At 35.2% G+C, this 19564-nt stretch overlaps 1 protein-coding gene across 2 annotated transcripts; it reads right to left on the minus strand.

The window, feature by feature from the left end:
- Positions 1 to 494: 494 nt before the first annotated feature.
- LOC121726949 (sphingosine-1-phosphate lyase) lies at positions 495 to 19084 on the minus strand. Of its 2 annotated transcripts, none has more exons than XM_042114602.1 (11): positions 18736 to 18759; positions 18429 to 18573; positions 13537 to 13752; positions 8922 to 9130; positions 6558 to 6791; positions 4853 to 5062; positions 4020 to 4140; positions 3484 to 3601; positions 2457 to 2603; positions 1216 to 1336; positions 495 to 956 (listed from the first exon to the last, which is right to left on the minus strand). In XM_042114602.1, exons 2-11 carry the CDS (start codon positions 18562 to 18564, stop codon positions 825 to 827), a joined length of 1644 nt encoding a protein of 547 aa, XP_041970536.1. In that variant the 5' UTR covers positions 18565 to 18573; positions 18736 to 18759; the 3' UTR covers positions 495 to 824. The 2 variants fall into 2 exon arrangements, with proteins under 2 accessions (XP_041970536.1, XP_041970535.1); XM_042114601.1 differs by lacking the exon at positions 18736 to 18759 and adding an exon at positions 18913 to 19084 and having other exon boundaries at positions 496 to 956.
- Positions 19085 to 19564: the final 480 nt, after the last annotated feature.

The following is a 19564-nucleotide window of genomic DNA, read 5'->3' on the forward strand; positions in this document are numbered from 1 at the left end:
TTCTGGGCGCTAACATTTTTACATAAATAAAACAGTAACAAACATAATAATTACACCTTTACCTACTACTAACAAAATACTTACAAATACGTTTTAATAAATTGCCACCTAAAAAGTGTTCTCAAATAATTTTATAGACATCCAAAACATTAATGGATAATAAATAATAATTAATAACTATTTCCCATAGAACCTGTTGTTTTTACATTAGCATACCTAATTGTTGGAATACGTTATGCTTAAAGTTCACAAGTCACATATATTTCAAAATTTATAATTAAAGACAAATGAAATTGTTTATAAATTCCATACAACTCCACAACCGCATTTTAGTGAAATACATAAACGAATGCATAGATTATTAAAACTTTTAAAAAAATCTATATTTCGGTTTTTCATACTTTATTACATGTCACATGCAATTAAATAAAGTAATTTACTAAAAATACTTTATTTACATGTAACCATAAAATATACAAAATGTAAATCCTATTAATAACAATGTATGTACTTACAAATAAATAATATAGTTACAATGACTATCAAAATATCATCTAACTGATAAAGTACTAAAAAAATACTAGTTGAAACACACTTGTCAAATTCAAGAATACATTTTCTGTTCCCTAATATAATTATTTTAAAATTTATTATTTAAGTATAGAATATTACACAATATAATCTTTAAACATACACACACGTCATTTTATTAGTGCTATACATTTTATTGTTCTGCATGATTTCTTCATGAACATAATGAACAAAGTAGCGTTTGACAAAGTGTGTTTCAATAATTTCTTGCATTGTGTCTCTCCCTTTTCACCTTATTTCTCTATATCTTTCTCGACTTTATCTTCGGGTGTTGGCAAGTAATACAAGGAGTCGATAAAGTGTTTAGTGATGTCTGACACTAGACTCCTGTCGGGAATGCTCTGTGCGACTCCGTATATTGCCATCTAAAAAAAATAAAGAATAATTAGAATTAAAAAGAACACCGCAAAAAAATGTACAACATAAACCCTACATTTGCTAAGAACACTCTCGATAATTTCCGCTTTCAAACAAAAAAACGGTCCAAGACAGTCCATTCGTTTAGTCGCATAAACAGTCAACGCCCTTCTTTTTCGTAGGGGGTTAAACTTTTTTCTATAAAACAGACACACAGACAAACAGACATAAAGTAATAATAAAGTTATTTATATCACAAAACATTACCTTCCCCTGTACCGGCTCGCTGCCTTCTGCAAGGCAGGCGCGCGTCGCGTCGCGCACTTCCGACACAAACCGCGCCGCAACACCGTCGCGCGTGTGCGTGTGCGTCACGCAGATGTGCACCCTGTGGATATAAGGATAGAGCATAATATTATTATTAAATGTTTAAAAATACACTTTTTTTTAATTTTAAGAGCTTACCTGACTCTAAAAATCAAACATCGTCCTTCTCTCTTCACACTCACGCTCGTCTTTCATATGCCAGGTGAAAAAGGACGGCGCGGAATCATCGCCGAGTTAGTTTTACTTGAATAAAAGACGAACTATAATGATTATGAAAAAAGTGTTTTGAGCAAATTTAGGTTTTATCAATACCTTTTTAGATATTAAAAATATTAAAGAAAAGACAGCAAACTTCGAAGATCCAAGCAAAAATGTGTCTAAAACAAGGTTTTTTGTAAAAAAGAAACTATCGAACATTTTTTGAGTAATCGTGTTCCGTCTTGAGCATTTAATCTTTATGAACTGAAGTTACTTGTGTCAAAAAAACCTTACCTTAGTCAAGTTAGGGTCATATGGGCTCTTAAGAAGTTATTGCATTGTCTTTGACTCTTAATAGGCATGCGAAGTTTCGAATTATGAGTTTAGAATACTGGAGATAGGTTAAAATCGAGCTCAAATATTCCGTTACATACATACAATCCAAGCTTATAAAATAATTAGCAGCGATTGTGTACATGAGTCGCAGGTGTGAACCTTGAGTATGAAACTATAAACTAACTTTTTGATCAGCACAAAGTATAATGTGTAGTGTAAATTAAGAGTTAGGACCGAATATTACATGCAACTCATGCAAGTTATGTGAGAGCATAATCGTCTTTATCACTATTTCAAAACGTAAATATTAAATAGTGTGATATTTTTATCCAAATGAACATAACTATGTAACACGGACCACGTATTTAGTTAGTTAATTATTTATTTATAAGTTTTACAACCATAGATAATACATATGGACGCTGTTAAGCATTCGTGTACTAACCCACAAAAATTACGTATTGACTTATGAATTCATTGAGTGAGTGATACGTATTGAGTCATTAACTTTAGATGATTTAGAACAAAGTTATGTTCTTTAGATGATTTACAACAAGATTGCATTCAAAATTCAACAAAAAAATGTGGGTAAAGCTAGGGTAAGGACTCAAATGCTTAACAGCGACCATATAACATAGATAACTTACCCTGACGGGAACTGCAAAGTGTTCAAACTCCAGCCCTTCTTGTGTAGGTGGTCCGCCAGTTTGAAGATATCGAACTTGTTGGAGCCGAACGCTATGACGCTGGTCGCGGGTTTGCCGAATATGTAGATGCCGTCGATGCTGCGTAGCCTGGAATTACGTATAAAAATAAAAATTTGAGAGGTGTCAAGTCAAGGGACACCCGGATGGAACACAACTTTTCGTATTTATTTTTTCTGTCTAGCCCCCTTTCGCAACGCGCGATAAGGAACTTTGTTCCAATAAAACATAAAGTAAGGAATAACTTATATTATAATACTATCCGATACATGTGGCGTCAGTTTTTTTTCCAAAGAATAAGTACCGATCTGATATTGTATCTTTAACAATAAATTAGTATGTTAACCGGATAACAACATTGTTAAAGAAAGGTTGAATTAATTATTTCTCTATCCGGCGACCAGACTTAATCTCCTGTGTAAGAACACGCTATACAAGTAGTAACAAAACTAAGGTCTATATGAGTCCCTTATAACGGATTCACTGTGAAAGTAGCAGCGCAAACAGGGTTTTTAGCTAAAAAAAGGCAAGCGCCCGAGCGTCATGAACACCATATAATAGTAAAAAAACTGCTCTTTCAGCGCTACTACTTTCACAGTAAACCCTATATAAGGAACACATACACACCCTAAGGTATTATCACTAAAGAAGCGCTTACACGGGCAATAATTACGGCAATAATTGCTCGGCGACACGAATGAAGCGATCTGGAGCAATTAGTGGAGCAATATGGAGCAATTTATTTACATACCGCTCAAATATTCGATGGCCGCATCACTCAATATTGTATTGCGCAATATTGCTGCTTGTTGCCGCAAATTGCTTGATGTAGTCGTGACGTCAAAGTTGACGAGAATTGACAGGAGTTGAGCAATTTTAGTTGCCCATATAAGCGCACCATTTTGATACACTCTGTATACCACTATCGACCTTAACAAACACGTTTACATCTAAAACGAGACAAACTCACTCTCTCTCAATGTACTTCGTAGTCTGCAGCACCTCTCTGGCCATGCGCACGTACCGCTCGCGGCCCACGTACATCATGGTCGCCCAGCACGCCGCTATGAGCCCGCCCGCGCGACTGCCTGCAACATTATATTGTTTACGCCTCCGTGGTCTAGTGGTTAAAATCGCTCCGGTCGTATAGACGTGAAGAAGTAATAAACATACAAACTATAAAGTTAATATACCTAGCGGAATAGAGAAACAAAGGTCTGAGTAAGAGAGATGTCACTATCAGTAACACTGCGTGGTAAAAAGAGACATGTGATACATGACAGCAGCACTCTTTTTTTGACGTCCAGTCGGCACGTGCCGCACGTTGACAATTTAATCTTATAGAAAAAAAATATGTAAGTGTATACGCACACATATTTTTACACACAGATGAAACCAGTTTCGGTTTCGTTTGACAGCTCGAGATTGTTGCTCTATTCCGCTAGGTATATTAACTTTATGATACAAACTCGTTTTGCCTTTATATTATTAGTGTCATTAACGTACCGTTGACAGTGGGTGAGCCGTAGACGCCGCCCGGCCAGTCTGTGGTCACAGTGTACTGACAGTGGCGGTACTCCGGCTTACGGTACAACACTACCGATGTACCCTTCGGCGCGAAGCCGTACTGAAATAGATCATGATTACAATCATAATATTGATAAATTTGAGCTTGATCAAAAGCATAAGAAATGCTGAGAATTGTCATTTTTACCAGAATTTCACTTCCATTTGATATGAATAATTTTTCAATTTAGGTTTCTGAATTATCCGTAATATGGCGAGAATTGCCTGTTCAGACTATAATAATCAATATTGTTGTCTCGCTCATGCAAGTCTGTCAATTCAATACAAATTCAGAAATGTATCTACGCGTCGCGTTGCTGTCTGAATTGTCGCTAATAGTGACGACCGTAGTTAAACTGCACTGTGCAGTAGCAGAACGACATATTACGCCACGTAAAATTAAAGATACGCAGCTACGCTTAGACCGTGTCGTAACACTTACAAATAATATGTGTAAACGCCTGTTTGAAAATTTATGCATCATCTTAGATGAGTAAAAGCTATGTCCACTATGCAATTTCATCATCAATTTTCGTCATCATCTTTTTTTTCAACTTTCGTTTGGCATATTCAATAATTGAATGCTTCAAAATCCACCCGCGTTGGAAAGAAAAGTGTCATAGCGTCGCGGGCATGCCTCACGTGCGATGTTGACTGTGCTATAACGCATGCCCTTGATGAACAAAAAAAGGCACAGTGTGGACAAAGCTAAACATCTTATTGTTTTGGCTTACACTTTGCTGCTGCGTACAACTCACAACTATTTGCCATACCTTGTGCGTATCAGCGGACATACTGCACACTCCCGGCAGCCGGAAGTCAAACGGCGGGACCGGATATCCGGCAGCCGGCATGAACGCCGCTAGGAACCCGCCCAGGCACGCGTCCACGTGGAGCGGGATACCGTATTCCACGGCTAAGTCGGATAACGCCGATATGTCGTCCATGGTGCCGTACGGGAAGTTTGGAGCGGAACCCACGATCTGAAATGGTCAATTAAATCAAATCAAAATTTATTTATTTGCTAAGAATATGGTACAGTAGATGATTACATTTTAATGAGTTCAGACATATTCTACTATTAACATAGTGTTCAAATACTGTCATTGTAATTACTAATTATAATTTTCCCATGTCATTGAATTTTATTAATTGAAATAGATAGATATTATATAGGTAATTAACTGTATTTCTTAAAATAATTTTGTCCAATTAATGAATATTATACGAATACTGTCCAATATATTATGTTAATGTTTTATTACAATTAAAATAAATTTAGAATAATGTCAGAATACTAGGTTTCAACGTCATCCATTTCATCATTAATATATGCATTAACTAGCTGTTAATGCATATATTAATGATGACTTCGTCCGCGTGGACTTCAGTTTATAGCGCGCGATGTCAACAAAATTGGTGTCAAAAGCTTTTATAAAAAAGTTATAGAATTTATCATACATACATTGTTCAAATATTTTTGAGAACATCGGTATGAGTGTAATTGGTCTGTAGTTGTTCAGATTTGTACGATCGCCTTTTTTAAAAATGGGTTTCACAATAGAGTATTTTAAAGCCGTCGGAAATATATCTTGCGATATAGATAGGTTGATTATATGGGTGTAATAGCTATTGAATTTTTACAATTATTTTTATAATGTTAGTTTTAATGGCATCGTATAATAAGTTTGTTATATCTTTATATAAGCAGTTGATCTTATACTCAAAAGAATAAAGCTTTAATGTATAATATTTATAATATGTTTGCAATAAAGCCGATATCGAGTATCGATAAATACTATAATATAACTTTAAACTCACGGTAGAGCTACTGTAGGCAGGCTACTATTGCCAACTCACCATACAAGTTTGTCTACAGACGTCGCACGTCGTCGACATTAACAGTGAGTGTCTCCGACGAGACGGGCACCGTCACCACCGATATGCCGAGGTACGGCTTCGCCTCGTCGAAACCCGTGTGGGCAATTACCTACTCTATCTACCAACTCACCATACAAGTTCGTCTACAGATGGCTCGTCGCACGTCGTCGACATTAACAGTGAGTGTCTCCGACGAGACGGGCACCGTCACCACCGATATGCCGAGGTACGGCTCCGCCTCGTCGAAACCCGTGTGGGCAATTACCTACTCTATCTACCAACTCACCATACAAGTTCGTCTACAGATGGCTCGTCGCACGTCGTCGACATTAACAGTGAGTGTCTCCGACGAGACGGGCACCGTCACCACCGATATGCCGAGGTACGGCTCCGCCTCGTCGAAACCCGTGTGGGCAATTACCTACTCTATCTACCAACTCACCATACAAGTTCGTCTACAGATGGCTCGTCGCACGTCGTCGACATTAACAGTGAGTGTCTCCGACGAGACGGGCACCGTCACCACCGATATGCCGAGGTACGGCTCCCGCCTCGTCGAAACCCGCGTGTGGGCAATAACTCTATCTACCAACTCACCATACAAGTTCGTCTACAGATGGCTCGTCGCACATCGTCAACATTAACAGTGAGTGTGTCCGATGAGACGGGCACCGTCACCACCGATATGCCGAGGTACTGAGCAGCCTTGTCGAATGCCGTGTGCGCTGTCGTCGGCAAAATCATCTGCGGATTGCTGATGCCGCGGTCGTACGCCAGGTCTCTGAAGGCCTTGCACGCCATCATGATAGATTCAGTGCCGCCTGTTGTCACCTGAAAAAATGAAGACATATTATGTTCGTATTTAGGAATTTATAGGTTTTCATCAATTTCAAATCAAATCAAATACATAATTTTATTTAGAGTAATTTAAAAAAAAATCTTCTCTGAACGTCGAGACTATGGTGCCTACCACCGGTTCGGGAACTAGCCCGGCTAGAAGGTCCGGCGTAAGAAACTCGCAATTAGTTTTTATAGTCTGTTCTCACGTTCTCACCATATACATTTTTAGACGATTACGTAAAGACAGAAGCTAATCTATTTCGTTAGTCTAAACATGGTATATAATATATTGTATAGATCGTCTAAACTGCTGATAAATATAATCAATTGATCGGTAATAATGATGGCCTTATAAAGTTTGGAGACAAAAACGTGCCTACTTGATATTGTGTCGTAAGATATTCTCCTAATTTGGTTTTACTAACACGGTTAATTAGTAATTAGAATCTATTACTAATTAGTAATTAGTAATTAGTACGGTTTCGGCTTACTAATTAGTATCTATTTACCCTAACATATCTACCACGCAAAATTGTTTAATTTGTACAAATGGTATAAATTATTTAACTTTATGTTATAGGTTTAATTTTCCTCCATTGCGAAAAGTTTATCGCGTGAAAACCGTACGTTTTTCGCAACTAAAAGTAGGTATTCTATGTCCATTTCGGCTTTCAAAGTATCTTCATACCTATTTTAAATCGGTTAAGTCGTTTACGCCTAAAAAGTTAACAGATGTACAGACAGACTTTTACATTCGTATTTCGTAATATAAATAGTAAAGATTGTTTAAAATTTCCAACAATAAAGGCATCAAATGCATTTTATTAACCTTAATAACAACTAATAATTACATTGCAGTTTTTTCCAATCAACGACTGTGTAAAAAAGACCGCGATAAACAGTAGAAAGAGACAACTTAACAGCTTGTTACTAGTTAATGGAATCAGGCGTTACTTTGCGGAAATCCATAGTTTAAATTAGGTGGAAGTTGTTTTCGCGAAATATTGCTAAAAATAATAACAAACTAAATTTAAGCTTGTTATTATATTCGGCGTTATAATGACGTGTGAAATCTAAGGTTATTTTTTGCACAAAGTCACCTCAGACGTTTACGTAATTTGATTACAGTAGGATTTAATATAATTTTCTGATATATAATCGCTTTTAAATCATAGGTCTTAAACCAGGTACGGTTTAACCAAAGTCATAAAAAGAAAAAATTATCAACGAAGTTAATTAAAAATTATAAATAATAAATGTTATTATTTTTAATTAATTTTGTAAAAAAAATATTAGCCATTAAGAGGATAAGTTATCTAGGGGAAAATTACCATCAAATTGTTATTTTTTAAGCAATTTGTGTAACTCACAATTTTGACAATTAGCATTTAAAGATAATATAAAATGGAAAAATTAACAGCTTTTAAAATTTATAAGTAGCGTACATAATAATTTGATTTACACATTGTTTTGATAATTCTTTCTTTAATATTTTAAAATTTAATTAGGAGTTAATTAGCGTCTCCGTAAAATAGCATCACTTTTATGACACAATTTGGTTATAACGAGAATTCGACAAGTAACATAATATACAGTAAGTATGTTTCAAATAAGATATACTAAGACGAAAGGGGGTGACCCGGGTGGTCAACTGAACAAACTGAACAACTGCTACGACTTTATAAATTCGCGAAAAAAAATTTGTTTTTCCATAGTAAAAAGTCACGTGACAAAGTTTCTATGGAGATGGAGAATCAATATTTTTTTCGTGAATTTACAGAAGTCGTAGAACGAAAATGGTTCAAAATGACCCCCTGAGTCACCCCGTTTCAGCTTAGTAGGTATACCTTATTTGAACCACCCTGTATAATGTATAAATAAGCTATTGGCGAGCGACTTAAGGGCGGAGCGGGCGCGTAGCGAATTCGTCGCGAACACGCCGCGGCTGCGCACTGAGGACGTTTTCCTCGCGCGTTTGTGAGCACAGAACGCTACTATATCGTCCGCGACGTGTTTGCTTCTTGCCTGTCCCGTCCCAATTCGAAGCCGGTCGCCAAAGCTTTTAGTATGATAAGGCCCTGAAACGTACCCTGATCTTAGTATACATTACACTACACGTACCGTGCCGCAGCATTCGTCATCCCCGTGGAACAGGTTGACCGCCATCCGCACGATCTCGGCCTCCATCTTGTTGACGCCGGGGAAGACGTCCGCGTGGAGCGGGTTGGTGTACGCGGTGGCGGCGTACGCGGCGCACGCCACATCTACGATGTCCTGGTCGAGGTGGTACACCGCGCCCGATACGTTGCCGCCGCGCCAGTCGTACGACCCTAGTACATAATAAAAACATAGTACTGACACCGGCTAACCAGATAGTAGAATATTTTGTTAGTTGTGCATGTGTTTAAATAGCATGGAAGTGCTATTTAAAATATTATATAATGAAAAACCTAAATAAGCACAGTTTTGACCTGACCTGAGGTTATCATATTATTGTAAGTTAGTTACCGATATAATATTATTTTTTGTAAAATATACAGGCATTAATAATATTATTATCAATTGGATCGAGTGTACAGCGGACTTAAAAAAATATTTAATGTATTTGTAAGGACAATGTCTTATTTCCCCTAAAAAGTAATAACTATCTCTTTTTAATTATACCAAAAAGAAAGCGACAAAATCAAAAATCATCGATTGAAAATAATATTTTTATATTAGATGACGCCCGCAACTCCGTTGCGCCAAAATTTATTTATCGCGCGAGAACCGTACATTTTTTCGGGATTAAAAATGTCCTATGTCCTTTCTCGGGACACAAAGTGTCTCCATACCAAAGGAGAATGCCCAAGGTCGGTACCATAAATTCTCATGCGTCAATATGAAACTCTTATAGTAATTATTTTTCGAATTCTTTACGTAATTACACGCCAGGAATCCAATTTTTGAACCCGGAATTTTAATTAAAGAATAAAAGTTACTAAATGACTCCCTCCACATTCGTTTAGTGATGTAGTGCATTATTAGAAACCACAGATTACACATCAAACAATATATTGTAACAATATCGATTCATTCGACTAAAGCAGTTATTGCAATCGTTATTCCTATTTTTATAAATGTTACTTGCTTTAATAACAATTTCCAAATGATAATATTATTTATTGAAATAATTCATTAGCTTTTCTATATTATGTATGTTAAATAACAGTAAAATTAAGCTAATCCATTACACCTAATCGATTCAGTGCTGCTATTAGACATAAAATCGATTTTTTCATAGACTTCGATTTATCGATTGCATCCCTAACTAACGCATTTTTTTTTACATTGTGACATTTGCGAATACGTCTTTTATTTTTCTGATTCATTTCACCAAATATATACAACTCGGGCGAATTAACATGACACCTGGTTCAATTGACGTTTCTCATAAGTACTGACTGCAAAAAAGTTTTTTTATTTTAAGTTATTTCAAAAAAAAAATTACGTTACCGGAACTAGTTATTTTTATAGGGCTACACTAACCACAGTATTAACCAAGTACGAGTTGGACTCGCCCAAGGGTTCCCCAGCAGGAATACGAGGTTTATGGATGCGTCCGATAATTTGTATCTAGCTTCATATTAATATATTCCGTGAGTAGCTAATTCAAACCACAGACGCACGGCAATGTTCAAACGTTAAGACGAATAACAAAAACTTAACAAATTTAACGTTCAAACGTAACAACTAACAAATAACACGACAAAACTCAACAAAAATCCAAAAACAATAACCATTAACTACTAACAAATAACTCCGAAACGCAAACTCAATAACACACGTGTAACGGTAACAGATATAATATGCTAACGCTACTGGACGCGTACGACGAGAGCGGGGTGCTGCGCGGGGAAGCGAGGGAGGGGTAAAATTTAAGCCAGGTGTCAAGTTAACTCGCCCGAGTTGTAGGTACTAGTAATCTGTGTATTTCACAAAATAATGATAAATCAGACTACTTAGGGATACTACGTGAATCACGTAACGTGATAAATACTTTAGAACAAGTGTCTACTCCAATGTTTATTAATTACAATCTTTGATAACTCCTAGTCCGGTAAGCACACCTTAATTATATTCTGAATATGTAAAGTAAGTATAATAAATTCTATGTAAAAAGGCACAATATATAGAAGATTGTGCCTTTTTGCATAGAATTTATTATATGTACCTATTTCCTGACAAATTATTTAGTCTTTGAATTCACTATTACCATTTAGACTTTAGAGTATTGGTGTTATTTCTGTGAATACGTTACAAACACTTTTTAATTCATTGTGTCACAGCTGACTTCAGATTCTGGTCAGAACAAGCAGAACCAGTAAAGGCTTTTTACCTGCTTTTGGTCATAGAAGAGTATGATTTTCTTGTGGCCAGTCTATTCTACCTACTACAAGAACATATCCTTTAAGACAAGATCGACATGAGAGAAACATTATAATTAGACTAGTTCCGTTGCACTTGGTAATAATTTTTGTTTATTTTAGGTTATATCCTATTAATATTTTTCATTTTTAGTCTCCAATATTTGATACTGCTGGTAGTGCTTTTAATTTCTTGTCACTATTATTTGTAAGATTTAACAATACAATGAATATATTACTACATTATATATCACTTTTTAGATCTCAAGATTGGAAAAAGTTTATGCTGCTTGCTGGAGGTCAGCTGAAAGGGAAGTGTGACATTATGATGAGCAAGACTCCAATGGCCCTGGTTTGATATAGAGGTATTCTGACAGATGCTGGATCAAGTGATATACCTCAGTTGCCTCCTCTCCCTTAATCAAACTATACAAACCCAAAAATGATTTATTCTGTGTACAAACAAGCTGCAAGTACATCTAATCACTGTATATTTGTTAATTGTTTTGAAACGGACGTTTACTGGTACTTTTATGTATGAGACTGGTTTTAGTAGCACGCGGACCAATGGTATAGATCGCTCCACTTAGAATATGAAGTATGAAGCATTAAGGAGGTTTTTAGAGTAATGCGGGCAAATCCATACGGACCCGTCCGTATTACTCCTTAAAGCTTCATACAGATTGGTCGATACGGAGTGATCCGTACCGATGGTCTGCGGGACCCTAAAACCAGCCTAAAAAATTTTATAATTACTTACTTAATTATAAATTCTGTTTTCCACCATGTTGTATGATTTAAGCCTCGTTTCCACTAAGCAACAATTCACGCGCAACATGCTGGACAACAAGTTGTTGAAAGGCAGCGCGGGACTTTTGATGAACAATGTTGTCTGTCTACGCATCTACTTTACGTCAGTCGTCGCCAACATGTCGCCAGAGGAACTTGTGTTGATTTTAGTGGCAGTGGTTATAATTTTTTTTATAGTATCTGTGAGCAGTATCCCATAGACGTTCATAGTTTTGGTACAGTTCGCTTAATTTGAGCACTTGTTCGTTAGACCACACTACGGACATTGTTGCGCGCGTTTCCACTTGACGACAATTGATGCAATTCTCTTTAAACAAACAACAAGCCGCGCGTCATGTTGCGCGTCAGCTGGCAACATACTGTAGTGCAGCGTTGCCGTACATGTTGAGCGTCACGTGTCGCGCGCTAAATGTTGCCTAGTGGAGACGCAGCTTTAGATGAATTTATTGCAGGAGTATGATAAATGATTTAAATAGGTGTTTTTCTTTTATGTAAATAAAAATGAATCTTATTTAAATGTTTGTGTGATCATGTTCACATTTTGCAGTACATATAATATGTACTGAAAAATGTAAATTACTTACTTACTGAATTATGTGTATTAATTATTCATACACTATATTAAGCTTACTTTATATGTAATATTATTATGTTATTGATTAATTATTATTGTTCTTAGAATAATTAAGTCCTTTGTGTTTGCCCTTTTTTCTTTTGTTTATAATACAACTCTGTTCTTCGTTAATGTTATAATGAAGCCGCTGGACGCTTGATGCATATGTATTATTTTGTTATGACAATGTTTGAATAAAATAAAAATACATTGTTTGTTTTATTTTCGACTCCAGTCAAAATCATGAGCGCATTAGCGGCGGTGGCTGTGGCCATCGAGATATACCTTAGTATGCAACCGCCATAGACCACACGCGCACTTGGCCACCAAGTCGCCAGCGGCCTGGATACCATAACTTTCGATGGCCGCTAGTGCGCTATTGCCTATTGGGCTATGTGTCCATTGTGAAAAGTATTGTGACTAAGATGTTACTTACATTTTTGCTTAAATTACCTAAATTGCTAATGACTTATGAGAATGTATTCAATAATAATAAATACACACGTTTCGGTGATGATTTATCACTAATATAAGCGCCTTACTCTGTTTTTAAAGCAATAACGTTCGCTCGTGTATGAGCTGTCAATAAAATAGGTGCTTTGAAGATTTTGAGGTTATTTTCGATTTTATCAAATTACTCTGAAACCCCGGTTTTGTTTACAAAGAAATTTTTATAGGAGCTAAAGTGATAATCATAGACTTTAAAAAACCAAGTTTCGTTTTGACGCTTAATGGTACGGGACACCATATATTTTTGGGCATTCTCCTTTCAGCAAAGTCGGTTCAGCGGTTTGGGCCTGAAGAGGTAACAGACAGACAGACACATTCGCTTTGATAATATTAGTATGGACGCGACTCTTGTACTGTCTGTGCTTCTGTGCTTGAACTCAAGCTACTGTATCCTTACCTAAGTTAATAAGGTCAAGTATCTCTTCAGCCACTGCCTCTGGTGTGAAGCCGACCTCTGGTATCTCTCTCCTGATGGGAACTCCGTCGAGTCTCTTGGCTACGTCGCGCTTGAAATCCCTCTTTATCTCATCCATTTTTTCGTCGATCTTTCGCTGCACAAACGGTATGTATCGCAGCCATCGGAAAAACTGTTTTCGCAACCTGGTTGTTGGCGCTAAAAAGAAAAAAAAATGTTACTAAGAAAAATGAATACCTACTTTAAAAATAGATTTAAGAGTACTATATTATTATCTTTTTCCAGATTATTATTAATAATAACTCCCACACCGGTTTCGGTGACGGTGGCCGTTAGAATAGAAACCAGGACAGTTACGCAGGAGTTATTTTATAGTGCCCAAGTGTGTACTCAGTACACAGGAGCACTCTCTATTGCTTTTACTCCCATAACCCAATGGGACGGACGACCGACGGCGGCACAGGAGTCAGGACCGACTTTACATGCACATCATCTTACTTGTCAGACAATCAGCCTGCATTGTCCTAACCAAACTTGGAAATAACATGTTTCCAACGCGGGAATTTCGCGCCACGCTCTAAACCACTGGACCACGGAGGTGTTAGAAAGTGTTATTAATTATTATTATAATAACCCTAAAGTTCAAAACAATTTTTAAAGCCCTATTATTATTATCTGTAAGATTGTTGCCTAGCATTTCCAAATTAAAATATTGCGACAGAACTATTTAAGATAGCGTGATAGATTTAAATATTTTATCTAGGGGACAAATATAGCTGCTATCTTTGCAGCAGAGATTTAACACAGACATTTATCAAAAATGATGTAAGCACTGATAAATCCCTAATAAAACACGTCTATAAATTATAATACAACCAAATTATATTTTATACATAGTGTGATTACTGGTTAAGAGAAAACAAAAGATCATACATACATCATGTTCATGGGTGATCTCTAACTTTTGTATGAGTGAGACCAATCTGAGCCAATCTAATTTCATCTGTTTCCGTTTCTTTTATAAATAAGAAGAACAAGAGAAATAGAAATATATTTGACCAAAGGTCAACTTTTAGTCAGATGCAAGAGGGTCTGATTAAGTTAAGAGTGTAAAGGCCTGTTTCACCGCTTCCTGATAAGGCTATCCACCACTTAATTTGACAGATGGAGTATGGAAAATCTGTCAAATAACCCTATCGGGCACCTTATCAGGAAGCGGTGAAACAGGCCATAAAAGTATTTGGCACCTTTAACCCGTCGATTGTGGAAAAACGAGACACAATAGAATTTTTTATTGTGTCTCGGTCACCGGTGACCGAATGGGGCTTGATGAATTATTTGCATTTTTTAAATTGAATTCAACTTAATTTGAAATAACATAACGATGGAACAACAGCACTGGATTATAATCGAGTGCTGTTGTTCTGTTGTTATGTTGTTGAAAGTTAACAATTTATGTTCATTACAAAGTTAATGCTTTGTAAAGGCTCTTAACAAACAAAAGTTTAAAACATTTATATTTTACACATTATTAATATATTTTATCATCATTTTTAACATAAACATAATTTGTACAAGTATTATTAATAGTTATTACTTATTATGTATATATGTTTATATTATGGTGGCACTTCACATGGCTATTTGTATTTGTGTATTAATTGATGTATTCGCCAAACAACCACCATGTGTACACGGTATGTTTGACAAAGTATTGACCTTATTTGCCTATTTGACAAATATGACCAATACCAAATACATGTATATTGGTCATACCTTTGTCGGTTTTTGAAGCACATCAAAAGAGACAAATAGGCAAGTAAACAAAATCAAGTAAAAGTTTGGTACTTATTTGACGTCCATGTGTGAAAGGCCGTATTTGCCTTTATTTGCTTGTTTGTGTAAACGTCAATAATCTTGCCAAAAGCAACAAATAGCCAATAGCAAATAGCAATAGCCACTTGAAGTGCCACCATTACAAATAAAAATAAAATAAAATGGGAACAATTTAATTATTCCTTCTTTATAATTATTATCATATTAATTACAATTAAATTATTTTATGGTACTTATTATTCATAAATTCTTAAGTAATTACCTAATATTTTCATCACTTTTATTTTAAGTTATGCCATAAATTTAAAATGTTACTTGAAAATGTTAGTAATTTTCCATAGTGAAGATGAGGAGTACATCAAATGGCTTTTGAGTTTTGTGACAATGTAATTTGTAACTTGAACTATATACAGTGTGTAACAAAAATAAGTGATAATACTTTAGGGTGTGTACGTTTTCCTTGTAGAGAGTTCACTGTTAAAGTAGCAGCTCTGAAAGACGAAAAATTTTTTTCACTTTTGTATGGGCAATGGCTTGAGCGTCACGAGTTTCCCCATACAAAAGTGAAAAATTTTTTTGGTATTTCGGCGCTGCTACTTTCACAGTGAACTCTCTACAAGGAACACGTACACACCCTAAGTATTGTCACTTATTTTTGTTACACCCTGTATATGACTATCAGCTGCAGAGTAATTATATTGGCTAAGGGGGATATTAGATTATCATATATATTGGATCCGAGATCATTGAGTCAATGATATTGGATAATGTAATATAGATATATGATTCATTTCTTCCTTGATCATAGATTTTTGACATTTGCTGAGAGATTGGATCCAATACGGTCATAGAAATAGGTGTTGCCAGTTATTTAATATAAAAAAGAGTTTTTAATTTCTTGTTCGTTAATATGTTTCAAATAATGTAATGTAATTATTTTTCTAATTATATACTTGAATAATCTTGCTGAAATAACAAAAAATAAGCCATATTAAAAATGACGATGTCTTTTGACAAATCGAATTCTCTGAGATCTAGTAACCCTGACGTCAATACTTGTCAGCGTTAGCGCTCTCCATTGGCTATTGAAACCACATATGACGTAAAATAGGATCAATGAAATATGATAATGTAATATGCAGATATGATCAAATGATCATATATATTGGATCCTATATATGATCATAAGGGGGGTATTACATTATCATATATATATGATGATTTCTATGATCATATATAGGATCCAATATATATGATCATTTGATCATATCTGCGTATTACACTATCATATATCATCAACAAAGAGATAATCAATCGCCAAAATAAGTAGCTGCTCAGCCACCCAAGGAAAAGAGATTCAATTTTTCTCTCATCATTCATCATTAGCTCTCGTATGCGATTGTACCTGAGTCTCTGACAGAACAGCTGCTACTATAGCTTTATCTGCTTCTTTATCTGTGTTAAAAGATGTTGATTGTTGGTATTATTATATCAAAGGATTCTAGTGCTGTCATTGATCGTTAAAAATGCGATGAGAAATAATGAAAAACAGATCAGCACAAACGATGCAGATCGCAAATATAAAAGTATACGCAGAATAATTTATTTTGATGGCAGAAAAGGTGTCTGTGATGGTACAGTTGTGAATATAGTTTTCAAAGGAAATGTTATTAGTTTTATGGAAGAAGTAATTAACAAACTATTATAGTAGTTTTTTGTTTCAAATGCCTAATTATGAAATAAAAAAAACAATTTAATACCAAACAATCTCCCTTTTTTATGATGATCATTCCTTGATAATATATCATAAATATTTAAATTTTCTCGATAAAAACATTGATACCACTAACCAGAGCCTGTAGTCGAGACCTTTTCCTTATCGATTTTTTATAGAATCGTCGATCAAAATGTATAGAATTGACATTAGACGAGTCGAACGTCAACGTCATATTCGCGAATTTTTAAGTCAATTCCATACATTTTGATCGGCGATTCTATAGAAAAGCGATAAAGAAAAGGTCTTGGCTAAGGCGTCAGGCTTTTATTTAATGTATTACAATGTAGTTTTTTTTACAAGGAACAGCAAATATAGAAAAATACTATTTGTCAAAACCAAACTAAAAAATTCGTATTTTTCGAATTTTTAATTGGGTTGGGGCACCTTATAACATCAAGACAAATAAACTATATTTTGTATGCAGAATTTACTCATCAAAGTGCAACTTTCTATTGGTATGCCAATAATAAAAAAATTTAAAAAAAAATCTTCATACATTATCACTCCACCCGATCATAGAAATGATCCAATATAAATGATAATGTAATACCCTCCTAAGGTTCACAAACCTACCCCAATTTTTTGGTGATCAAATGGATTGAGGAAGGATGTTTTGGGTGAGAAAAACCTTCTCGTGCCACTTCCACCCCCGGAAACCCCCTCCCCCATTTAGGAGAAATTTAGCCCCGCGCCAAAACAAAAACAAACACAATCCAGAAAGTCCAAAAGTAGGTTAGGTTAAAACTTAGACCACAACACAGAGGAAGCATGGAAGAGGGGTAGACCCTCCTCTCCCCCCCCCCAAAATTGATGGGGAGGGCCATCAATTTTGGGATAGGTTTCCGAACCTTTACCATTATAATATAATACATTACATCAATATCAATTACAATAATTAGTAAAATGGAAAATCTTAAGGAAATCTATAATATCTAAAGTGGAAAATCATAACAAAGTGATTGACTTTAAAACTTAAATATTGAAATAGTTTCACTTTCAGTTACAAAAATGAAGTTGTTCAAATTCATCTCAGATATATTTTAATATGTAAGTAGTTTAAAAATTGTATAAAAATCAAATCTTGCCCAAACAAAAGTGTGTATTGTGTATGGTTAATTCATAGATAGATAGCTTTGAAAAGTTTAAATGAATTATAACTAAGTATCACCCGTTCTATAATGCAAAGCCAAACAGTAAAAATGTGATGACTTTATATTATAGCATTCCTTCTTAACATTACTTAGCACTTACAGGTACTTACTTTCTTTTGCATTGTAGAGACTGTGAGCCCAAACTGCTACTAATACAGAAGAAGCTGTCATAGAAATGATTTGCCATGGCTCTCTTTTTTCAAAGAGTTTGTTGATTGCTTTAAGCACTTCCGATCTGTCGCTCATGACTAGAATCTAAAACATAAAGGAAACACACATATTATGATGAATAGATAATTATCATTTATCACTATCAAAGGCCTGTTCTCAGGCACATATTTACATGCTCTTTGTTTGTATAGACAAAGAATTACAATGTGATGAATGTAATTTACCTTACAAGACTAGTTTTCTTACATCAATGGTAAAGTAATAAATTGGCGATGACGCCTAGTCCCGCAAGCAATTTATATTAAAAATGCGATCGCGAAAAAGAGTTTCTTTAAATTCCTAATTTGATTATGATAATATTTATGATAACAATATTTAATCTTTGATTAACATAAAATTAATAATTGTTGTTCAGGTACCTACCGAAAATAATGGAGCTGCTTGAAACTTACAAGTTATACACTAATATTAGAATTGAATAACGAGTAATATTTTTATCAGTGTTAGAGTTATAAATTATTATCGCCCGACTTTTCGACTGGTAATTGGTACGGTACCATACGCGTAATTCGAATTTCTGACCTAAACAACACGATTCAAGGGCCAAGGCCAAATTGATATTGGCAACTGTTGTCTGTTGACTTGACATTGACAGATGACAACAGCTGTAACAAACAGTGTTGCCAAATACATGTTTCCGCTTTCCGCAAATAATGGCGTTTTTAAGTCAAAAACTTCAGTGCAAAAATTATTTTCTTGATATTTAAACTTTTCTCAAAAGCTTCTGTGCTTTATTATCTTTTAAAAATATTGTTATTATTGAATGACTTAATCTGAAGAATGTCGATGCCTCATGCCATTTCGAATGGTGTGGCTACTTGCGTGCGTCTTTTTTTTTTCAAAATATAATATAATAAAATATAAAAACTTATTTTATAGCAAGTATACAGGGTGTAACAAAAATAAGTGATAATACTTTAGGGTGTTTATGTGTCCCTTATATAGAGTTCACTGCAAAAGTAGCAGCGCTGAAAGAAATTTTTTTTCTTCCATGCATTTTTAATCAATACCGTAT

The sequence above is a fragment of the Aricia agestis genome, chromosome 5, assembly GCF_905147365.1.
Source record: "Aricia agestis chromosome 5, ilAriAges1.1, whole genome shotgun sequence".
Taxonomy (NCBI): Eukaryota; Metazoa; Arthropoda; class Insecta; order Lepidoptera; family Lycaenidae; genus Aricia; species Aricia agestis.

Excerpts from the sequence above, each read along its gene's own strand:
- LOC121726949 (XM_042114602.1), bottom strand. The coding sequence starts at position 18,564 with ATGAGCGACAGATCGGAAGTGCTTAAAGCAATCAACAAACTCTTTGAA. Across the intron at positions 4,141-4,852 it reads TGTCCGCTGATACGCACAAG|TACGGCTTCGCGCCGAAGGG; the intron begins GTATGGCAAATA and ends GATCTATTTCAG. Across the intron at positions 2,604-3,483 it reads ACGAAGTACATTGAGAGAGA|GCTACGCAGCATCGACGGCA; the intron begins GTGAGTTTGTCT and ends ACGTAATTCCAG.